Below are 25,139 nucleotides of genomic sequence, written 5' to 3'. Positions count from 1 at the left end.
GGGGTTCTGCACTGTCTACCCGGGGTGACTAATGCCTTCACCCAGAAGGAGCCCCGAAGGGAGCAGCTGCAGTGCAGACCTCAGGCTACAGGAGGTGCCTAGACCCTTCTCTTGGGGCAGGGACAGGCAGCATACCTGCCCCCAAATGGTGTGCCCAGGTGGAGAACTTCCTGCAGAAGGTGGCTGAGCTGAAGGAGGCAGTGAGGAAGTTGAGAAGCATCAGGGAGGCTGAGGAGGAGTTAGACGCTTGGTTCCAAGTGCAGTCAATAGTCAAGCTGCTGCCAAGCAGACAAAACCTCTCCCAGCAGCACACATAGAAGAAAGGGAGTCCAATAATGAAGGGGAATGGAAGCTTGCAACAGCAAGGACCAGAAGGAGGAAGAGACTTCCCCTGACGCCACTGGTGCCCTTGCAGAAGCAATTCACTGCTCTGCAGGTCAATGATGAAAGACCCATCACAGCAGGACAGACACTGAGGTAAGTATGGCAGCCCAGTCTGCACCACAGATAACAAGCACAACTAGGAAAAGGAAAAGGTGAAGGGTGATAGTAGTAGGTGACTCACTTCTGAGGGGTAGAGAGGCACCCATTTTTCAGCCTGATGCTGCTTACTGGGGGTTCACATCAGGGATGTCACAGAGAGACTACCAAGCCTCATACAGCCCACTGACTATTACCCGCTGCTGCTGTTTCACATAGGCACTGCAGATAGTCCTCACACTACTCCTGGCTCTATCAAAGATTACAGAGCACTGGGAGCGGTGGCAAGGGATGCTGGAGCACAGGTAGTTTGTTGTTTTGTTGTTTTTGTTTTTTTTTTTTTATTTTTGCCATCAATCCCCCCAGTCAAAGGGAAGTGGCTCCAAAGGGCCAATGGAATCTGGCAATTGCCTGGGAAAAGGGTATGAGGAGCTGAATGGTGTCTCCACCATCCATTGCCCCAGAGATGAGTGGGAAAGAACTGAGATAAGACTCCGTCTGTCCATTATCTTGAGGATTGGTGTGAGGAATTGCTGCCCATTATCCCAAGGATTGCTGCAGACAGGTGCAGCTGAAGAGCTGGCTGCAAGACCAGGGAAACTGGCCCACCAAGAATGTGCAATATGTCACATTAAGAACAGAGGTGCTCCCCCCCCGCCCCTCCCCCAGCTCATTATAAAGGGGGGAAAAGTTAATCACCAAAAGAAGAGATCGCCATGAGGACAACTCCAGAAGCACACCTTCAAAGAGACATCGCCATGTAGGCAACTCCATCAGGGCAGCTACATGAGCGTACCTTCAAGGGGACAACTCCAGAAGGACACCTCCTCGAGGACACCCACCTCCAACGACTACTACAGACTCTTGGAGACGCTCTGCTCTGACACTGACTATGGACCCTGGAGCACTCCCACCACCTCAGATGACGACGGATCCCCAGGACACCGCTGGATCCATGGTGGTGACTACCTCCCTCTCTCTCTGCACCCCAAAACCTAGCTTCTTTTCTCTTTTTTTTCCCCAATCTGTCCTATTGCTATCCCCTTTATTAAAATAACTTCCCTTTTTTATAATAATTGTCTTTTTGTAATAAATCAAATTACGGTACTTGACCTCATTTGCGTCTTAATTTCACTCTTAGGATTATGAACAAAACAGGGTCCGACACTGGGGTTTTCTCCAGCGCTCAACATGGAACAGAACAGAAGCAAAGACATACCAATTGCTAACTCAGTACTAGGACCTTCCGAGCATGCGCAAGCACTGAGGTCATTCAGTAAGCACAAGGAGGAAGACCATCAGCGACCACCAGAGACCCCCCACTCAGCAAGAAAATGCACGTGTAAACAGAATGCACATGTTATAATTAGTTCCTGGAAGTCTCATGAATATGTAAATAATTTTCATAGAAAAACTGTAAATATGCACGAGTATGATAAATATATAACTGCTGCTGGCAAGTAATGGGTGAACTCACCTTTGCAAAATGATTCATGTGTGCACCCAGCGCTGCAATAAAGAATGCTGCTTTCTAAAACTCCCAATTGAGTCTTAGAGAGTTTCTCTGACTATCATCATCATCACAGCTTGACTTCGCAAACAAAGATTTGGGAAGGGCTTTACCCACGCTTACTACAAGCGTGCTGATGACTAAAAAGGCCGATGTGGTATAGGCAAATCTGACTAACTATTATGGTAACAGCACGACACCCTTGTCTCTAAACTGGAGAGACAAATTTGATGGATAGACCACCACACGCATAAAGAACTGGCTGGATGGCCACATGCTGAAAGTTGTGGTTAGCGGCTCAATGTCCAAATGGAGACCAGTAACAAGCGATGTGCCTCATGGGTCAACACTGGGACTGCTGCTGTTCAACATCTTTGTTGGCAACATGGACAGTGTGATTGAGTGCACCCTCAGCAAGTTTACTGATGACACCAAGCTGTGTGGTGCAGTCAACACACTGGAGGGATGCCATCCAGAGGGACCTTGACAGGCTGGAGAGGTGGGCCAGTGCAAACCTCATGAATTTCAAGAAGGCCAAATGCAAGGTCCCGCACATGGGTCAGGACAATCCCAAGCACAGCTGCAGGCTGGGCAGAGACTGGATTGAGAGCAGCCATGAGAAGAAGGACTTGAGGGTGTTGATTGACAAGCAGCTCAACATGAGCCAGCAGTGTGCACCTGCAGCCCAGAAAACCAACTGCATTCAGGGCTGCTTCAAAAGGAGCGTGGCCAGCAGGTCAAGGGAGGTGATTCTTCCTCTCTGCTCTCGTGAGACCCCAGCTCTGGGGGCCCCATAAGAGATATGTGGACCTGCTTTAGTGAGTACAGAGGAGGGACATGAAGATGCTCTGAGGGCTGGAGCACCTTTCCTATGAAGACAGGCTGAGAGTTGGGCTTCCTCAGCCTGGAGAAGAGAAGGCTGCATGGAGACCTTATAACATTCTTCCAATAGCTAAAGGGGGCCTATAAGAAATCTGGAGAGGGGCTTTTTACAAGGGCCTGTAGTGACAGGACAATGGGAAATGGCTTTTAACGGAAAGAGGGTAAATTTATATTAGACATTGGAAGAAATTACTCCCTGTGAGGGTGGCGAGACACTGGCACATGTTTCCCAGAGAACCTGTGGCTGCCCCAACTCTGGCAGTGTTCAAGGCTGGGTTGGAGGGGGCTTTGAGCAACCTGGTCTAGTGGAAGGTGCCCCTGCTCAGGACAGGAGGGGTGGATCTGGATGATCATTAAGGTCCCTTCCAACCCTAACCATTCTAGGATTCTATAATAATAGCACAAGTTGCTAATTTTTCCTGGATGGCACAACCTTTGAGAGCAATGAAAAACAAAATGCTATGGCAAAGCACTGAAGGTCTTTGTCACACAGGTCACATTTTGAATGTATTACAGTAGTGGCTTAAAAAGATATACTCTGTATAGCGGACTATACAGAGTATGTCTCTTTTTTATATCTATTACCTATAGGTTAATTCAGTTAAAAGAAAGATACCAAACTAATTTTCAAAGGGAAGCACACACTGAAGGGAAAACAAGACGTTAGCAAATACCACAGACAGCTGGAGCTTTTGGGCTCTGCAGAATACCTTGCTCTCTCAATAGCTTCTGTTCTATGCACGTTGGAAAGCTGGCCCAGGCAAAAACGGTCTCCTCCAGAAGGATCCACATATCCATCAACAGTAACAATTGGACAGCTTGAAGGGACCTTAAATGTTTCTCCAACTTGCACATCCATTTCAAAATATGCGATTGAACACCAATACTCTGGAGCTAAAGAATATATACTATTAACTCATTGAAAGGCAGAAAACATCCCTATAAACCCATTCCAGACAATCAATTAAGCCTTCTGCAACTGCATTTGTCATTCAGAGTAAGAGTGCACATTCACATAAGCAAGTTCAGATAGACAAAGACATGTCTGCTAGCACAGAAAACCACAACATTCTACAATGAACACGGACTTGTTGCTTTTATTTGAGCACATACCAATAAAAGCGGGTTTTGTAGTTATGACCTTATAGGTCTTTGTACAGTTTATTATTCCAGTTAGATTTTGCAAGTCATCTGCATTCCTACACCTTATGACTATTGCTTGATTTTGTCATCCTTCAGCATAAGTAATACATATACAGGGAGCCCAAAGAAGCTGTGGCTTCCCCATCCCTGGAAGTGTTCAAGGACAGGTTGGATGGGGCTTTGAGCAACCTGGTCTAGTAGAAGGCATCCCTGCATATAGCAGGGGGTTGGAACTAGATGAGCTTTAAGGTCACTTCCAACCCAAATCATTCAATGATTCTACATGCCTATTCATGACTAGGCTGACAGAAACTAACTCTGAAACAGATGTGGTTTAAGATGTAAGAGAAACTACCTTCTAGGTGAATTCAGTTTTCTCTGTCACAAAATGGTTCCTTCCCCTTCCTTTCTCCCCTTCTGAATATGTATCTCACAAATTTCAGAGTACTTGATACAAAAAAAAAAACAAACCAACAAAACCAACCAAACAAACAAAATGACACAAAAAAAAAACCAAAAAAACCCCAAACAAAAACTACAAAAAACAAACAAAAAAACCAACCCCAAACCAACAAAAATACCCCAACCCAGACTTAAACCAGAAAGTTAGCAGCTTCCACAATATTAGCATTACATGTTAGATTCTACTTACCAGGATGATTTGATATAGGAGGCTGGAATGCAAGTTCATTGTGAACTGGCCCTTTAAAAGAAAACATGCAGTTTATTTTACATGAGGAATAATAAGGTTTTCTTTCTTGTTTTCCTACAAAAAAAATAAAAGACTTGTGAGGATGCCACATGTTAGGAAACTCATCAATTTATGAATCACTTGGCAAAATCTGACAGGGGAGAAAAACACTCACAGAAAATTACACTCATAAAGTTTTCCTAAAAACTCAGAAGTCAAGTAGAGCAAAGATCTCTATTAGTATCCCAGAAAGAAAGGCTGCATGCTGCTCAAGCCAGACCAAGCACCAGGAGAAAGCAGAAACCAGACTTAGCAGAGATGTAACAGAAATAGGACTTAAACTTCACATCTGCCCCCGAATTGGGCAAGGAAAGAATCATTCTTGTCCTGGGTTCAGCTGTAACACTTATTTTTCTCCTTAGTTACTAGTGCAGTGCTGTGTTTTTGACTTTAGTCTGACAGCAACGTTGATAACACACCAATATTCTTAGTTGTTGCTAAGTAACTCTTACTCCAATCAAGGACATTTTCAGTCTCATGCTCTGAAAGTGAGGAGGGGCACAAGAAGCTGGGAGGGAGCAGAGACAGGACACCTGACCCAAACTAGCCAAAGGGGTATTCCATACCACAGCACATCATGCCCAGGATATAAAGCGGGGGGAGGTACCCAGGAGGCCCAGATCACTCCTTGGGTCGGGCTGGGTATCAGTCAGCGGGTGGTGAGCAATTGCATTGTGCATCACTTCTGTTCATTGTTTTCTTTTCCTATTTCCCTTTTAGTTTTATATTTTCTCCTCGTGTTATTTCCCTTATCATTATTATTATTGGTGGTAGAAGTAGTAGTTTTGTATTATACCTTAGTTACTGGACTGCTCTTAGCTCAACCCATAGGATTTACATTCTTTCGATTCTCCTCCCCATCCCTCTGGAAGCAGGGGGGGAAGAAGGCAGGAGTGATCAAGCAGCTGTGTGGTTCTGAGTTACTGGCTGAGCTTAAACCACAACACTAGAACAGTGTTGTGTTTTGGCTTTTGTCTGAGAACAATGCTGTTAACACACCAACGTTTTAGTTGTTGCTAAGTAATGCTTACTCTGATCAAGGACTTTTCAGTCTTGTGCTGTGCCAGTGAGGAGGGGCACAAGAAGTCGGGAGGGAACAGAGACAGGACACCTGTCCCACACTAGCCAAAGGGGTATTCCATACCACAGCACATCATGCCCAGTATATAAAGTGGGGGGAGTTACCTGGAAGGGACCAATCGCTGTTCGGGTCAGGCTGGGTATTGGTGGGTGTGTGGATTATGCATCACTTGTGTTTATTGTTCCCCCCCCCCGCCTTTTTTATATTCTCTCCCCCTGTTACTTCCCTTATAATTATTATTAGTAGTAGTTTTATATTATGCTTTATTTATTGGACTGTTCTCATCTCAACCCATAGGGTTTACCATCTTTCAGTTCTTCTCCCCATCCCGCCGAGGGACTTGGGGTGGTGGGGGGAAGTGAGCAAGCAGCTTCGTGGCTCTTCCAAGTTGCCGGCTGGGCTTAAAGCACGACAACTGTATGGAGGCATGTGATATACATCTGTCAGAAACCACACTTCATCATTTATCAATCACAGAATAAGTTGCCCAGCATGCTATGGACTTGACCATGAGAAACACTCCCTGAAGACTGAAAAAAGCCCTAGAGAACTCATTTTCTAAAAAAAAATAACAAAACAAAAACCCACAAAAAAACAAACCAACAAACAAAAAACCCACCCCCCACAAAAAAACAAGACAAAGCCCACAAGCAAATAAAAAAAAACCAAACAACCAAAAAAACAAAAAGCCAAAAAGCCAAAACTGAATATTGTCTTGGTATCAGTCAGCTTATCCTCTCCACTTTCATAAACTAACTAGGTCCTTTACAGACATGTCCTGGGTTCAGCAGTAGCAGTCATGTTTTTCCTTTGTGTTAACTGGTGCAGTGCTGTGTTTTGACTTCTAGCTTGAGAACAGTGTTGGTGAAGCCGATGTTTTCGGTTGTTGCTAAGTGATGTTTACCCTGACCAAGGACTCTGTGAGGCTCATGCTCTGCCAGGGAGGAGGGGAAGCTGTGAGGAAGCAGAGATGGGGCGCCTGACCCGGGCTAGCCGGGGAGGTATTCCATACCACAGCACGTCATGCCCGGGGTGGGGGGTAACTGGGAGTTACCCGGAAGGACAGGGGCTTCCGGGTGGAACTCGCTTTCTTGGCCGGTGGTATCGTATTCTCTTCCCTTGTTATTTTCCCTTATCATTGTTTTAGCTGATAGTAGCGGTGGTGATTTGTTGCTGGACTGTTCTTGTCTCAACCCGTAGGAGTTGCACTCTCTCGATCCTCCTCCCCGTTCCTCCGGGAGCGGGGAAGGGGAGAGCCCCGGTGCAGGGGGGGGGGAGACGGACACGGACCTCGATTGTTGTCAGCTCGGCACCACTCACTGGGAGTGAGTGAATAAGTTACCTGACTGGGTTTAAACCACGACAGTTCTTTTTGGCGCCCAACGTGGGGCACGAGGGGTTGAGATAAGAACAGATCTGACTGGATTGATAGTCACTCGTCACAATGCTGATTTATTGGCTCTCAAGGTTGTTCCTCTTGATCTCACAGTTTCAGTATACCATATCTTACGTCCATCCGGTATTTGCTGTATTAGTGTTTTTCAAGTGTGGGGCTTGGGCTAAGGTTTTTATCCCATTGTACTTTATGGTAATGACTTGTAATACAATAGAATCATTGATCATGAAACTGATCTGGCTTATGTTCCCAGTGTGGTCACCACCTTTATACTTTGGGAGGTATATGATGGAGGTGCTTAGCAATTACACATCTTTTTTCTCCTCCTCAGGTGCTCAACCTGTGAAGGAGACATCCTTTTACCCTCCTAGTCGTCCCCCCAGACCATTTACATTTGAGAGTTTTGAATTTTTTGAATGGCCTTTTAATGCTGTTGAGACTTGTTTGCTGATGGTGATGGGAATCACCATGCTAACACGCATACAGAGTGTGGTTTGCCCACTACTGATTTCAAGAGTTAAGCAGATTCAGGTCTGGGTCTTGTCTGGGGTCAAACGACAATGTAGGAGGACCGAGAGATTTTCCCTGAGGCTGGACAGCCATGAGTGGCAGGGTGTGTGGGATAGTATGGGCAAGTATCGAGGTCAGTGGGCCCCTCCAGTACTTTGGAATTTCACTACCGAACAACTGCAAAATCCAGAAGAATTAGTAAAACACTTAAATGAGGTGTGTGGTCATTCTGGCCATACCAGAGATGGACAAATCACGGTAACGTGCTGGGGCTTGGCCTATGCTTACAGGGCCTTGTTCAACACTATCCAGCACCTTCAAAAGGAAAAGAATGTCGGCGGATTTGAGGGCAAAGTGACAGTCGCTACTCAAACTTTGGCTGCAATGAACAGCACAGCTACCCCAGTGGCAAGTACAGCAGCTGCTCAAACTTCAACTGCAACAGACAGCGCGGTTACCCCAGCTCCAAGCACAGTAGCTACACCACCCCCAGCAACAAGTACAGTCGCTACTCAAACCACAGTGATAATCACTGCAGCCAAACCAGAGGACCAATTCGTACCAATATCAGTTGCCCCTGTACACAAGAGAACAAGCAAAAAGGAGGCAAAAAGGGTGAAGCGAGATGAAGAACCAATGAATTCACCACCCGGTCCAGAATCTGATCAGGAGTCATCATCACATGACGAAGAAAAAGAAGAAGAGGTAACTTCTCGACCTCTGTCGTGGGTTCAGCAGTAGCAGTCATTTTTCTCCTTCTTGGTAGCTGGTGCAGTGCAGTGTTTTGACTTTCAGCTCGGGAACAGAGCTGATAGCGATGTTTTGGTTTGGCCAAGGACTTTGTGAGCCTCATGCTCTGCCAGGGAGGAGGCGAAGCCAGGAGGAAGCAGAGACAGGACACCTGACCCAAACTGACCAAAGAGGTATTCCATACCACAGCACGTCATGGCTAGGATGTAACTGGGAGTTGGCCGGAAGGGCTGGGAGACGGCAGGGTTGGAGGAGGTATAGGTCGGAGCTTGGTCGGGCTTGGGGGCCGAGTTATCGGTCGGCTGGTGCTGAGGTGTTGTATTCTCTTCCCTTGTTATTTCCTTTATCATTATTATCATTGATGGTAGCAGTAGTGATCTGTGTTATACCCTAGTTACTAAACTGTTCTTATCTCAACCCGTGGGAGTTGCATTCTTTTCGATTCTCCTCTCCGTCCCTCCGGGAGCAGGGGGAGGGCAAGAAAGGGGGGGAAGTGAGTGAACGAATTACCTGACTGGGTTTAAACCACGACAACCTCGGACCTCAACCGAGCTGCGGAATATGCGAAAAGATTTTACCCGTCAACCAGGGGAGCACATCCTCACCTGGTTACTCTGATGCTGGGACAATGGGGCCGATGGTCACGAACTAGAAGGTACAGAAGCCAAGCAGCTGGGATCACTTGCTAGAGAAGGGGGAATTGACAAAGCAATTGCAAGAGAGAAAAAGTCCCTCAGCCTTTGGAGGAGGCTCTTGGCAGCTGTGAAAGAAAGGTTTCCGTACAAGGACGATGTTACGAGTCGTTCGGCCAAGTGGACTACTATAGACAAAGGCATCCAGTCTCTGAGGGAATCGGCCATCGTAGAGATGATCTATCACATCAAGCCGAATAACGGGGATACACCTATAGATCCAGATGAAGTTGAATGTACACGACCCATGTGGCGAAAACTTACACGGAATGCACCGTCATCATATGCCCATTCATTGGCAACAGTGACCTGGAATGACATAGTACCACTAACAGTGGATGAAATGGTTCATAAACTCCGAGAGTTCGAAGACAATCTCACCCCTTCCATCATCTCAGCTGTGAAAAAACTGTCCCAGGACCTCGAACAATTGAGGGACAATCTATCTGATTTATCCAGCTCCTCACGTGTACCAACACACGTCTCAGCTATTAACAAAAGGCGTCCTATTGTTCAAGAGAGGAGATACAGAAGGTATACACCACGGGGTACCCTATGGTTTTACCTGCTGGATCACGGAGAAGACATGACAAAGTGGGATGGAAAACCTACTTCAGCTTCGGAGGAACGGGTGAGTGAACTGAAGAGGGGAGCAAGGGCCAAGACTGATCGTCCCATGAGAGCTACGGCTTCAGTCTCTGGTGATCAGTTTCCCAGATGGAGTGGAAGAGCTGATTTTACTCCAGCTCCTGTGATAATGAAGAATAATCCCTTTCACCACGACTTAAGTGTCCAATGCTGTGACGACCATTAGAGGGGCCCTGCCTCCAGCCAGGTGGAGGTAGGGGACAATCGGATTTACTGGACTGTGTGGATCAGATGGCCTGGCACATCAGTCCCACAGAAGTATAAGGCTCAAGTAGATACCGATGCAGTGTACCCTGATGCCATCAAGCTGTCAAGGGGTGGAACCCATCTATATTTCTGGAGTAACAGGAGGATCCCAAGAGTTGACTGTGCTGGAGGCTGAAATCAGCCTGACTGGGAGGGAATGGCAAAAGCACCCTATTGTGACTGGTCCAGAGGCTCCATGCATTCTCGGCATAGACTACCTCAAGAGAGGGTACTTCAAAGACCCAAAAGGGTACCGGTGGGCTTTTGGTATTGCTGCTTTGGAGACTGAGGAAATTGAGCAGCTGTCCACCTTGCCTGGTCTCTCAGAAGATCCATCTGCTGTGGGGTTGCTGAAAGTTGAAGAACAACAAGTGCCAATTGCGACCACAACAGTGCACCGGCAGCAATATCGCACCAACCGAGACTCCCTGATTCCCATCCATCAGTTGATCCGTAGACTGGAGAGTCAGGGGGTGATCAGCAGGACCCGCTCACCCTTCAATAGCCCCATATGGCCAGTGCGAAAGTCTAATGGAGAATGGAGACTAACAGTAGACTATCGTGGCCTGAATGAAGTCACAACACCATTGAGTGCTGCCGTCCCGGACATGCTAGAACTTCAGTATGAACTAGAGTCAAAGGCAGCCAAGTGGTATGCCACGATTGATATTGCCAATGCATTTTTCTCCATTCCTTTGGCAGCAGAGTGCAGGCCACAGTTTGCTTTTACTTGGAGGGGTGTCCAGTTCACTTGGAACCGACTGCCCCAGGGGTGGAAACACAGCCCTACCATTTGCCACGGACTGATCCAGACTGCACTGGAACAGGGGCAAGCTCCAGAACACCTGCAATACATTGATGACATTATTGTGTGGGGCGATACAGCGGAAGAAGTCTTTGAGAAAGGGAGGAAAATAATCCAAATCCTGCTGAAAGCCGGTTTTGCCATAAAACGGAGTAAGGTCAAGGGACCTGCACAGGAGATTCAATTTTTGGGAATAAAATGGCAAGATGGACGTAGACAGATCCCCACAGATGTGATCAACAAGATAACAGCAATGTCTCCACCAACTAATAAGAAAGAAACGCAAGCTTTCTTGGGTGCAGTGGGGTTCTGGAGAATGCACATCCCAAATTACAGTTCGATTGTAAGCCCTCTCTATCATGTGACCCGGAAGAAGAATGATTTTAAATGGGGCCCTGAGCAGCAACAAGCCTTTGAGCAAATTAAACGCGAGATAGTTCATGCAGTAGCCCTTGGACCAGTCCGGACCGGACCAGATGTAAAAAATGTGCTGTACACTGCAGCTGGGGAGAACGGTCCTACCTGGAGCCTCTGGCAGAAAGCTCCAGGGGAGACTCGAGGTCGACCCCTTGGCTTTTGGAGTCGGGGATATAAAGGATCTGAGGCCAGCTATACCCCAACTGAGAAAGAGATACTGGCAGCCTATGAAGGGGTTTGAGCTGCTTCGGAAGTGATTGGCACTGAAGCACAGCTCCTCCTGGCACCCCGGCTGCCCGTGCTGGGCTGGATGTTCAAAGGCAGGGTCTCCTCTACACATCATGCAACTGATGCTACATGGAGTAAATGGGCTGCACTAATTACACAACGAACTCGAATAGGAAATCCCAGTCGTCCAGGCATTCTAGAAGTCATCATGGACTGGCCAGAGGGCAAAGATTTCGGAATGTCACCAGAGGAGGAGGTGATGCGCGCTGAAGAGGCCCCACCATATAACAAACTGTCAGAAAGTGAAAAGCAGTATGCCTTGTTTACTGATGGCTCTTGCCGTATTGTGGGAAAGCATCGGAGATGGAAGGCAGCTGTATGGAGTCCTGGACGACAAGTTGCAGAAACTGCTGACGGAGAGGGTGAATCGAGTCAATTTGCCGAGGTGAAAGCCATCCAGCTGGCCCTGGACATTGCTGAACGAGAAAAGTGGCCAGTACTTTATCTCTATACTGACTCATGGATGGTGGCAAATGCCCTGTGGGGGTGGTTGAAGCAATGGAAGCAGAGCAACTGGCAACGCAGAGGTAAACCCATCTGGGCTGCTGCACTGTGGAAAGATATTGCTGCCAGGGTGCAGAACCTGGTGGTGAAGGTACATCAGGTAGATGCCCACGTACCCAAGAGTCAAGCCACTGAGGAACACCAGAACAACCAACAAGTGGATAAAGCGGCTAAGATTGAAGTGGCTCAGATGGACTTAGATTGGCAACATAAAGGTGAATTATTTTTGGCCCGGTGGGCCCATGACACTTCAGGCCATCAGGGCAGAGATGCAACATATAGATGGGCCCGTGACTGAGGGGTGGACTTAACAATGGACACTATTGCCCAGGTTATTCATGAGTGTGAAACATGTGCTGCAATTAAACAAGCCAAGCGGTTAAAGCCTCTTTGGTATGGAGGACGATGGTTGAAGTATAAATATGGGGAGGCCTGGTAGATTGACTATATCACACTGCCACCAACCCGCCAAGGCAAGCGCCATGTGCTTACCATGGTGGAAGCAACAACCGGGTGGCTGGAAACATACGCTGTGCCCCATGCCACTGCCCGGAACACCTTCCAGTGTTGGTGAAGCCGATGTTTTCGGTTGTTGCTAAGTGATGTTTACCCTGACCAAGGACTCTGTGAGGCTCATGCTCTGCCAGGGAGGAGGGGAAGCTGTGAGGAAGCAGAGACGGGGCGCCTGACCCGGGCTAGCCGGGGAGGTATTCCATACCACAGCACGTCATGCCCGGGGTGGGGGGTAACTGGGAGTTACCCGGAAGGACTGGGGCTTCCGGGTGGAACTCGTTTTCTTGGCCGGTGGTATCGTATTCTCTTCCCTTGTTATTTTCCCTTATCATTGTTGTAGTTGATAGTAGCTGTGGTGATTTGTTGCTGGACTGTTCTTGTCTCAACCCGTAGGAGTTGCACTCTCTCGATCCTCCTCCCCGTTCCTCCGGGAGCGGGGAAGGGGAGAGACCCGGTGCGGGGCTGGGGGGGGGGAGACGGACACGGACCTCGATTGTTGTCAGCTCGGCACCACTCACTGGGAGTGAGTGAACAAGTTACCTGAGTGGGTTTAAACCACGACAAGACAGCAGAAAACAAAAACATAAGACTTAAACATAGTATTATAACAGCGGCTTCTGCAATAAGATGTGCAAACAGGCACAACATTGGTAGGTGTCAAAACATGCAACTATCTGAAGTGAAAAATGGCAGCAGCCAAGATAAGCTCTTTGTGGTATCACCAGCCAGTTACAAATATTAATTATGCAGACACATGCACTCAGAAGCATTTATAGAATATCTACAACACCACTAAAGGTTTACATTCTGGTACTTCCAAAATGTAAGATAAATTAAGTGGGATCCTAACAGAACAAAATAACGTAACTTAATAACCATATCTAAACTACAATTTTCTTGGGAAGAGACAAGGTGAAAAGTCATTCTAACATTAACTCTCAGTGCATTCTCCCCTCCACTAACAAAGGCGGCTGCAAACAGGTGATCTGGTTAAATACTGTATTAGGAAATAAAGAACTCTTTAGCCTTTTGCCACAAAATTTAGAAAAGCTTGGATTTGGGTGGGAGTTTTTTTGCATAATACTCTTATAATGCATATACTTAAAAGAAAAATATCCAAACACCATATTCCGAATCAACTTCATTTGCCACAAAGGAAATACAAGATTGCAAAGCTTTAAAAACAGGTTTAGAAGGGAAATTATAATTTTGTTAGATAGTAAGACATCTATAATATAGATGGTATCACTATAGCTACCTGGATTTCTAATCTCTGCTGCTTTAACAGAGGAAAGTAGTCTATTAAGCTCTGATATTTATTTGTCAGAATATACTAAACACAGTAATGGTAGTTCTGTAACAGAAAAGGATTTGGGGGTAAGGAATCATCACAAGGGATGATTCAACAAAACAGAAAACAAAGTAAGCGATGTGAAAATCTGTACTACTTACAGTAATGTCCAGGATGCATAGGTGGATGATGCTGAAGATGGCCATTCTGGTGGTGAGGCATGGTAGGTGTGTAGGCTGCCGTCCGACTCCCAGTCCAAGTTGTAGTACTATCTAGAAAGAGAAAGGAGCAGTTGGTTAAGGGAGTTTTTCCACATCTCACTTCTAATCCTCTATTTCACCTGAACATTTGGAAACTGGTTTTAGAAAACTAAGAGTGCACATATGTATATACTCACTGTGATGGTAAGTAGCTGGCTGAGCTGTAAACCCATTCTGCGGAGTTCCTGGCTGAGGCCCTGAAGCAATCTCTAAGAGTCCATCACTATGGCTACCTGTCAATATACTGATAGGTTGACCTGGTAAAAGAAGACTACCTATTTGTGAACATTCAACAATTTCAATTAAGAAGAGTGAGCTCAGCACTACTGGGTAGTAAAATGCACCCAACTAAGGGTACTGCATGACACAGTTCCTACAAGTTTGGTTTCAGTATTTTTTTCCATCTACCAGAGTGTCTTAGGAAATTTGAAGCAACATGCTCTGCATCAGCTAATTTTGACTCTGACATCCTTAATATTTTACAAGTATGCAGAGAACTCTGTTCATCAACCGCATCTTTGTGTCGCTCACATCTCTTTTCAGCTTAAAAGGAAAGAAGAGATGTCACAGGTTTTATTGAATAACATAGCTGGAGTAGATTTGGTATGAATCCAAACAGGCCAAGAGTAGGTCCATTAATTTGATTATTTTCAGCATGTTGTAACTACTGTTCCTAAGGAAGACACTCACTTAAATTTACATTCCTTAGAAATATACTGAATGGTATTTTAAAATAGCGCTTGAACAGGGCTGCACACATCACTGGACTCCTTCCTGAGAAAGTTGCTGGGTTGTTGGTTTGTTGTTTTTCCTCCCAAATGAATATTTAAAGAATTGTCTAAGCTTTAAAGTAAAAGTACAGATATTTCAGAAAAGGTTAACAGAATTTGATTTTAAAAGGCTTCAAATCAGCCACTAACACTAAACTGATCAGGAGTTTCACAAGTACATTTGCACTCTCAGACTGGTGTAGCTAGCAGAACTTCACACACTTGAAAACTTGAACTAAAACCTAAAATCCAAGCTTTTTCCTGTCCACTGGGCTCCCAACAATTATAGCACTGATGAGAAAAAGTTACTGACTATAAACTGTTATACAAAGGCAATAAAATTAAACCACCTATCCTGTTCTCCCTGCTGGAGAGAGACATCATATCTTAGCTTGGTGTCCTGGGTTCATCTGTAGCAGGCATTTTTCTCCTTAGTAGCTGGTGCAGTGCTGTGTTTTCGACTTTAGACTGAGAACATTGGTGTATTATCACATTGGTGTATTATCATGTATTTTTAGTTGTTGATAAGTAATGTTTACTTCGATTAAGGACTTTTTCAGTCTCGTGCTCTGCCAGTGAGGAGGGAAAGCCTTGAGGAAGCAGAGACAGGACACCTGACCCAAAATAGCCAAAGGGGTATTGCATACCACAGCACATCATGCCCAGTATAGAAACTGGGGGGAGTTACCTGGAAGGCTCAGATCGCTGCTCCGGTCGGGCTGGGTGTCAGTCGGCGGGTGGTGAGCAGTTGTATTCTCTTCCCTTGTTATTTCCCTTATCATTATTATTATTGGCGGTAGCAGTAGTAGTTTTGTATTATACCTTAGTTACTGGACCGTTCTTATCTCAGCCTGTGGGATTTACATTCTTTTGATTCTCCTCCCCATCCCTCCGGGAGCAGGGAGGAAGAAGGGGGAGAGTGAATGAACAGCTGAGTTCTGAGTTACCGGCTGGGCTTAAACCACAACACTTGGCATAAACCATCATTAGTTTCAGCAAAATAGTCAGCTAAACTTAAATAACATTCTCAAAACACCATGCTACCATAATTCAAATTTGCTAAGATGAAATCCATTATATTCACACATCTTTGACGTTAAAGTGACAAAGAGTGTGTGAAACCCCTCTCCAAACTGTTTGGCTTCCCTACATTAGGGCTGCAGGACACTGTGTATGTAACTGCTTTAATGTCCTGCTGGAATGAAGAGTGAGGTTTGTTGTTGGTAAACCAGACTCTTCCACTTGTACCAAATACACACAGAAAATATTAATTAGGGTTGTCACTCTGGTAGTACAGTGGGCCATTATAAAAATCACAGATTCATGAGACTTGGAAGGGACCTCTGGAGATCATCTAGTGCAACCCCCTGGCCAAGGCAGGGCCACCTAGAACGGGTTACACAAGAAAGCATCCAAGCGGGTTTGGAATGCCTCCAGAGAGGGAGTCTCCATGATCCTCCTGGGCAGCCTGTTCCAGTGCTCTGCCACCCTCAGTATAAAGAAGTTCTTCATGTTGAGGTGAAACTTCTTGTGTTTTAGTTCATGGCACTAATGAGATCCCCTCTCAGTCTTCTCTAGACTCAACAGGCCCAGCTCCTGCAATCTCTCATCATAAGAGAGATGCTCCAAACCCATGATCATCCTTGTGGCCTCCTACTGGACCCTCTCCAGTAGCTCCTTGTCTTGTACTGAAGAGCCCAGAAATGAACACAGTCCTCCAGATGTGACCTCACCAGGATCGAGTAGAGGGGGAGGATCACCTCCCTTGACCTGCTGGCCACACTTCTCCCAATGCACCCCAGGATACTATTGGCCCTCCTGGCCAAAAGGGCACACTGCCAGCTCATAGTCATCTTGTCATCGACCAATACTTCCAGGTCCTTCTCATCTGAACTGCTCTCTAGTAGGTCAGCCCCCAACCTGTACTGGTACTTGGGGCTCTTCCTCCCCAGGTGCAGTACCCTACACTTGCCCTTGTTGAACCTCATTAGGTGCCTCTCTGCCACTTCTCCAGCCTGTCAAGGTCCCACTAAAAGATAGCACAGCCTTCAGGTTTATCAGCTACTCCCCCAGCTTCATGTCATCATCAAGCTTGCTGAGGGTACACTTTAGCCCTTCATCCAGGTCACTGATAAACAAGTTGAATAAGACCAGACCCAATATTGATCCCTGGGGAACACCACTGACTACAGGCCTCCAACTGGATTCTACTCCATTGATCACGACCCACTGAACTCTGCCATTCAGCCAGTACTCAATCCACCTCACTGTCTATTCATCTAACCCACATTTCCTAAGCTTACCTAGGAGGATGTTAATGGAGACAGTGTCAAAAGCCTTGCTGAAGTCAAGGTAGATAATATCCACTGCTCTCCCCTCATCAACCCATCCTGCCATGTCATTATAAAAGGCTATTAGATTGTTCAAGCAAGATCTCCCCTTGGTGAACCCATGCTGACTACTACTGATGGCCACCGCCTTCTTCATGCTTGGTGACGACCTCCAGAATGACCTGTTCCATCACCTTTCCAGGGATGGAGATTATGCTGACTGGACGGTAGTTTCCCAGGTCCTTCCCTTCTTACCCTTTTTGAAGATGGGAGTGACATTGGCCTTCCTCCAGTCATTGGGCACCTCTCCCATTCTCCATGATTTTTCAAAGATGATGGAGAGAGGCAGAGCAACATCTGCCAGCTCCCTCGACACCCATGGGTGCATTCCATCAGGGCCCATGGATTTATGGGTGTTAAGTCTGTCTAGCCTCTCCCTAACCCAACTCTGTACAACCAGGGGGAAGTCTTCCAGGGGAAATTCTTCCTTTCTCTGGCCTTCATCTCTAACCTCCAAGGTCTGGGACTCCTGACGGCCGTTCTTAGCGGTGAAGACTGAGCCAAAGAAGACACTCAGCAATTCCACCTTCTCCTTGTCTTCTGATACCAGGACACCCACCTGATTCAGCAGCAGCCCCACATTTTCCCTTATCTTCCTTTTGCTGCTGATATTCTTGTAGAAGCCCTTAAAGTTAATACTCAAAGACTGATTTTGTTAGCTCTGGAACACTAAAGATTTGTCTGAAAACCTCTCGATACTGCCACCTAACAATATACATGTTTGTTGTCCTGGTTGCTGTTGTAATAGAATAATAATTTTTTTCCATTCCTAAAGCAGTTGTTCAAATAATAGCCATAATGTTATGTCAGCAGTCAGTTGTTTTAACATGGTATCACTCAATCTTTGGAATATCTAAATAGGCTTGTAACACTCGTGCAGTGTCAGTCTCATAAAAAAAAGACTAGGTCACCATGAAAAATTACTCAAATTATACTCCAAGTCAAAACCTTATGTTAATGCTTACGAGACTGCCCAGATCATACTGACATACACTTTCTCTTTGATCCATCACATTTTCAGTTTAGTACTTCATATAATCTTGACAATCTTACTTGTTGAAGCCACAGGAATGTTGGGATAATTAGTGGTGCTGGTAGTGCTAGCCTCAGCAGAAGCTAACATGGCTGGGGTGCTATAAGGCTCAGTAGATGCTCTGTTACTTGGTGGATGCTGGATGGTTTGGACTGAATGGCTTTCGGCAGAAGACAATGACAGCTGCCCCTCGTAGTCATTAACGTATTCATCTTTCACCAGCATGCTTGATGGAGCTGTGAAGAAGCAAACGGTTAAACATGCAAAGCAAATCTATTTTCAGGATTTAACTACAAGTCACACTCCTACTTTTAAGGAACAGCAATGATATTAAAACTACTGGGGGAGTATTTAACCTATCTAAACATTGCTACAGCACTCCTCTAAATTACAAATAAACACTTCAAGTCAGCAGCAGGAAATTTTGATGTGTAACTGGATGGAAAAGCTAACTGTTTATTTTGCTGATTGCTATCAAACAAGCAGTTTAGTCCCACAGTAGTAGACTCCAACCACGTTTTGTTTTCCAGTCCATCATTGAGTCATTGGACATGGTTAATAAAAAGGAAAAACATGCTTTTCATCAAGCACCTAAATATATGTTAATGAAGTAGCTAACAAGCCAATTTCTAGTATAAGAGTAATAAAATAAAGCTCCTATGAAAAATGTAATTCATGAGCACAACACAAAAAACTTCATTCACTCCTTCAGTAATTTTAAGCAGCTCCCAAATTGACTAGAATAATCAAATTCACAAAGACACTATAACACTACCTTATATTTAACAGCGCAGACATGCAGAATTACAATAGCAGTTACAGAATTTCTATTATTTTCTTGTTAAACTACTTATTAAAACATAAGCATCTATTATTCCCAATCCAATTAATTAGTATATCATACAGGTGCACATATTATCATGTGTTTGTTAAATGATGCTTATTAAATAAAAGAGTGAGGTTTTTGTTTTCCCTTTTTCTTGGTGTTTTTAAGTAGCAGGCAATGAAAACAGAACATACCTACAAGCTAAGCTGAAGCCTCATTTTAAAGAATTTATTAATACTTGCCTCTCATATGCTACTTTTCTGGTTTTCCAAAACCAAAAAGACAAATGTATTTCCATCTGCTCTCTATACTCCCTCCCAAGGAGATACACAGGAATAAACTGTATACATACTGAAGAGTTTAACACAGTTTGTGCCCAGAGAAATGCAACAGTAAGCAGAACTACTTACCAGAACTCTGTAGTGTCAGTCCCGAGAGATCTTTAAAAAGAAAAAAGAAAAGGGGGTGTGGAGGATTATATACACAGAGATCTTCAGCTATGTTTGAATATTAAGTTTATCAGACTTTACAAATTAGTACTACAGACTCTACGTATTATACCCCTTCCATCACAAATCTCAATGCCAAGTTATTCCCAAGGTACACATTAACTGCAAGAACTGTGTGCAAACCAACAGAAAGGCTTAAGCAAAAAGCCACAAACTGTTCTTTCAAATTTAGAATAAAGGTAAAAGAATAATTCCATGAAGAAGATGGACAAGAGCATGAGAGAGTAATTTATTATTAGATCATTAAAAAAAATTAATGTTTCTAATTTAGGCCTGTATTCTCTACACTCAAAAGGAAAACATTTTACATTTTAGTCCCACTGTTCCATTTTAAATCAAGAGTCTACTTACCAATGCCAGGTGATACTACACGCTCATAATGGTAAGGATTTACACAGACACTGTCACATTTTAAGTCAAAAGCATATTGACAATATTTAACATGCTTGAGTTCATTTTTATGAAGATCAGGCCACCTCCAAAGACGAGCGTAAATCACATGAGGGAATCCCTTGCGACCAGCCACCTAAAGAGTTAGACACAAAAGTTGATTGGGACAGTTAAAAGATATTTTATTTTTTTTTAGTAAGGAGCAAAGCTGTAAGAAGGACATTTTACCTTCTTTAGTAAGGAGCAAAGCTATAAGGGGACAAACACCACCACAACCTTTCTCCATCAAAATATGGAGGGAAAAAAAAAATCAACAAGGTATACAGTTTACCCAAGTTCTGTACTCGACAGAAAAATTTCTATTATGGTTTTGCTACAGTCAAGTCAACAGTGTGATTCTTAAGAAAAAACACTGGATACAAAACATCAGAAGCAGAATTTGTGCTTAATATAGTATGTATGGTCACCTTCCCCACTATGGATGATGATGGAGCTTTGCCCCAGAAGAGAAGGAACAAGGCAGTAAGCTACACTATAAGAAATTTACAAGTATAAGAACACCAATCCATTATACTGAAAATAAAAAATAATGCTTCTAGGGTAGACAGCTAGCCAGCAAACACGACATCTGTCATAGAACAAGGAAATCGCAACCCAAGCTATACAGGTACTAAGTACTGATGATGAAAGGCTAACGTATATCCTCAGTGCAGAGTCCTTGGAGTACCTTAGCAAGGGATCACAGGTCTGTCTTCACACTGCTGACCAACACAGAGCTAACAGAAGCTTGTAGTGAAAATACCAGGATAAACAGACAAATTTGTTATGTGACCCTGCATTTTATTTCCCCACACACACTCATTTAGAACAGCTGATCCAACACCTTCTGCTCCTTTTGGGAATCCAGAGCTCCAGGCACAAAACGTGTCTATGAATGGGGACAAAGGGGGATGTAAGAGAAGAGCTACTCTTCCTTAACACTCTAGGACCCTGTGTCACTTTTGCTCCAGCTTCGCTAGGAGGAAAACATCTGATTTTCACTTGTACTAACCTGAAGCCTCCCATCCAGTGTTCTCTGTATTGTAACACACTTGCTGGGATGAGCTCCATTTGTGGTTATAGCTGTAATCAAAGAATCCAGTTCATCTTTTTTCTCCTTTAGCTTTTTAACTAAACTTTCAATTGCACGTTTCGCAAAAGTTTCACTCTCTCCACCTTGTCGATGGCACATCAAGCTGTGAACAATGCTCAGACAAGCGTCATTACTTGTTGGTGTGCTAGTAATAGACATATTGTCCATTTGTCACAGCTTTTTCTTTCAGATCAAATGTCAGTTTTGAGGGCTGTTATGACTTTCAAGCTGATGAACAAGAGATGATCCAAGTTAAGTATTAGAGGTACTGTCTCTTGGTAAAACCTAGGAGGAAAAAAATATCTACATTAGAATTGTTTTTAATAACTTGCAGATCATGTTTCTAAAGGAAGTCTGTGGCATCTTTCTTCTTTTATTTTCAAGCTAAGTGCAGGATATTAAAAACACATGAAAAACAAGCAAACAAACAAAACCAAACAAAAAACCACAACCCTGCGCTGCTTGTCCCATGATAGCTAAAGCACATTTAAGACACTGCTTGCACAGTTTTAGATATAAGATCATTGGGGTTTCCCCCAAGTAACAATATTTAAACAAAGATTATAGTTTATATACATGTACACACAGTATGTACATATAGAAAGGTAAAGATTATTAGAAGAACAGGCTCTAAATCAGGAAACAGAGAACGGTGACAATGATTTCCTATGTTTTATACTGGTAGGATGAAAACAAGTGAAAATACTGACTGGGAATCAAGGGGCATCGATTTAAATACAATTTGAATATTGAAGAAGCATGAACGCACACCAAAATCATCCATCATCTTTACTTAATAAGCCTGTTCAAGGAGTTCAGCTACACTCTGACCTCAGACTAACTCTATTACTCTTTGCTAATAAGAAAAGCAAAAAAAAAAAAAAAAGTACCTGGCCATTAGCTTAATACAGATTTAAGTAAATTAATATTGTGTGCATCTTTCTATATGAAAATCCCAGCTGGCACAATTGTCTTTACTTGTTTGGATCCAGGTTCATCTGGATCAAGACAAATCAACTGAAGTAATTTAAAAAGCACTTCCAAATTGGTTCAAACTAAACTGCCTTAACTGTACTAAATGGAAGAGCAGGAATAAGTCCCTCCTAATACATTAGGCCTTTACACTTGATTTGTTAAGAACCTGTACTGGTTTAAGGTCATGAAGTCATTCTTAAAGCCAGCAGACCTCAGCCTTTTGAAGTTCCCTTTAATTCACAAATTAGGAGAACTGGCCTGATTTTCTCAATTCTGAATGAGCTAATTACTATGCTTTAACCAGAAAAACAGAATGGAAGGATTTGTGCACTCACAGAAAAGGAGTCTAATGTCATCAAAAAGCTGCTTTGGTTCTTCAAATAGCTCTGGCATCAGGTAATGCCATGGTTTAAGCCCAGCCAGTAACTCAGAACCATGCAGCTATTCACTCACTCCCCCCACTTCTTCCTCCCCCTGCTCTGGAAGGATGGGGAGGAGAATCAAAAGAATGTAACTCCCATGGGTTGAAATAAGAACAGTCCAGTAACTGAGGTATAACACAAAACTACTACTGCTACCACCAATAATAATAATGATAAGGGAAATAACAAGGGGAGAAAATACAGTTGCTCACTACCTGCCTACTGAGAGCCAGCCCAAGCAGCAATCTGGCACTTCCAGGTAACTCCCCCCAGTTTATATACTGGGCATGACATGCTGTGGTATGGAATACCCCTTTGGCTAATTTGGGTCAGGTGTCCTGTCTCTGCTTCCTCCCAGCTTCCCCTCCTCCCTGGCAGAGCATGAGACTAAAAGTCCTTGATGGAAGTAAGCATTACTTAGCAACAACTAAAACGTTGGCATTCAAAGCATTGTTCTCAGACTAAAGTCGAAAACACAGCACTGCACCAGCTACTAAGAAGGAGAAAAATGACTGCTACTGCTGAAGCCAGGACAGGTAGTCTCCACTAACAGCATTCTACGAACCACATAGTCTGACTTTCTTAAAACACTGCCAGAAAAAACACCTAAGTGATTTTACTACATTTACATTTCCTGAGTAAGCTTAAAATATAAGCCTTGCTGAAAACAACATGCTGTTCTCAGCAATGTATATATATAAAGTTTTATTTCAATAGTTAAGGAAGAAAAGTCTGTTCAACATTACCTGAGGAACACATCCAATCAAAGACCTGCTACTTCACTGGAATTTTCCACATTATTAGAGGTACAGTAGTAGCAGCTATTTATTGGAAACAAATGCATTGCACAAGAGTGGGATGCTAACTTAAGAAGTTAATGCATCACACAAATTACAGTGTAAATGCACAGTTACCCTTCTTCATAAAGAATAACACAACTGAAGAATAGGGTTGATTGAAGAATAGGGTTGTAAATAAGTAACTTCAAAGATGTTAGGCTTTGTTAGCAACTATAGAGAAAAGGAAATTACTATGATAAACTTTGCCAGAACCCCCTAGTGGTTACTGATACAGCAATGATACTAAAACAAAGTGATGAAGAAATAACCACCAGGGGTCCCAAAGCCCACTACCACATTTTTGCGTGCATGCAGGAAGCATTCTCTAAAAGTATGATGCAACGTATGCAATCTAATGAATATGTATGTTTAAGGACAATATAATCACAACCTGGTTGATTCCTGGGAGAGACACGCTTGGAAGAGCAATCCCCTGTGTCTCCCGCCGCCGCAATAAAGAATACCTGCTTGTCAATTTAAAACTTTGTTGGCGAGTTCCTGGAGATTTCTCTGAATCTATTTGGCACCCCAGATGGGACACTCTCTGCTCGGCTGCAGGACCCACTGAGGACAGGGTTCCCTAGGGCCCCCGGGACAAATTTCCTCTGAGGGACCCCTTGACTCACTCAGATCACTGTGGGAGCAGGCAAGGACCGTCACCATCACTGTAAAGATATTCTTTGGATTATTTTATGGCATTCCATAAGGCATAGGAGACATCCTATGCAGGAATGCCAATTAGCGTTCCATAAGGCGTAGGAGACATCCAACGCAGAAACGCAGGAACGTGGTTAATATTCTGTAAGGCGTATGCAGGAATAAGAAAGCTTTCCCTAAATCAGGATAGGAAAATCTCGTAGGTAAAGGCGTATACCCGGCTGCTAGCGTCCGTTTGGTATACAGGTATACATTCTGAATTGTTCCGTAAGGGAACACGGTTTTATTTTTCTGGTATCTGATGCAATTTCTGGAAACCGGTATTTGATGTTGTGCTTGAGAAAATAATGAATGACGAACTGTTTTTATTTTTATTGTGCTGCTAATTAGTATTTGCATACTTGACATATGTTTTTGCTTTTATCATGTTGCTAATTAGTATTTGTGTACTTGGTGTATGTTTTTGTCTTTGTTTTCAAAATTGTGAGGAAGTGAGTGGAATTTCTGGGATCCAATGTGACTCTGTGTGTGTAAAGCATGTATAAGAAAATAATGGGAAACGGAGCAGAGAAATAATAGAAAAGAGTCCTTTGGGATGTATTCTGGCTCATTGGAAAGAATTAGGAGGATCCCCCTTGGTAAATAAAAAGACTTTAATGAAATATAGTAACCAATGGTGGCCATTATATACCCTGGAGAATCAGAAAAAATGGCCCAAAAGTGGGACTTTGAATTATCATATGTTGCTACAATTAATGTTATTTTTAAGATGACAAGGAAAATGGGATGAAGTGATGTATGCAGATACGTTTTTCACTGTAAGAAACCACCTGGAGTGACAGACGGAAAGCGAAATTAATATAGGTCTGCCAGATCCCTAATTTTGGCTTTGGAAAAGGACAGGGAAAAACAGAAAACTAAGTTGGAGAGATGTTGTTCAGCCTGTGATATTGGGGGAATGATGTTTAAAGTTAAAAAAACAGACTACTCAGGAAGATAAGTTGGAAGATTATGTATCACAGGTACCTC

The 25,139-nt window shown here is 43.9% G+C and overlaps 1 protein-coding gene across 6 annotated transcripts in view; it reads right to left on the bottom strand.

The window, feature by feature from the left end:
* The window catches only part of LOC133262743 (mothers against decapentaplegic homolog 4), an 87,962-nt gene that overhangs the window by 5,561 nt on the left and 57,262 nt on the right, over nt 1–25,139 (bottom strand). For 3 of the 6 annotated variants that reach the window (XM_061442193.1, XM_061442191.1, XM_061442192.1), the window contains exons 2-9: nt 21,137–21,502; nt 20,047–20,221; nt 19,597–19,626; nt 18,381–18,596; nt 14,305–14,424; nt 14,069–14,179; nt 4,668–4,718; nt 3,583–3,766 (exon numbers count right to left, since the gene is read on the bottom strand). In XM_061442193.1, the coding sequence (XP_061298177.1) occupies nt 3,583–3,766; nt 4,668–4,718; nt 14,069–14,179; nt 14,305–14,424; nt 18,381–18,596; nt 19,597–19,626; nt 20,047–20,221; nt 21,137–21,385 (1,136 nt within the window). In that variant the 5' untranslated portion in view covers nt 21,386–21,502. The remainder of the gene's footprint in view (nt 1–3,582; nt 3,767–4,667; nt 4,719–14,068; nt 14,180–14,304; nt 14,425–18,380; nt 18,597–19,596; nt 19,627–20,046; nt 20,222–21,136; nt 21,503–25,139) is intronic. The other 3 variants (XM_061442194.1, XM_061442195.1, XM_061442196.1) reach the window with 3 other exon arrangements.

This window comes from Pezoporus flaviventris, unplaced genomic scaffold (genome assembly GCF_033815535.1).
Source record: "Pezoporus flaviventris isolate CSIRO_AGI_PZ_B2104156 unplaced genomic scaffold, CSIRO_AGI_Pfla_v1 ptg000219l, whole genome shotgun sequence".
NCBI lineage: Eukaryota > Metazoa > Chordata > Aves > Psittaciformes > Psittacidae > Pezoporus > Pezoporus flaviventris.
Note: the sequence above shows the minus strand (reverse complement) of the source record. Positions and strands in the feature narration are given on the sequence as shown.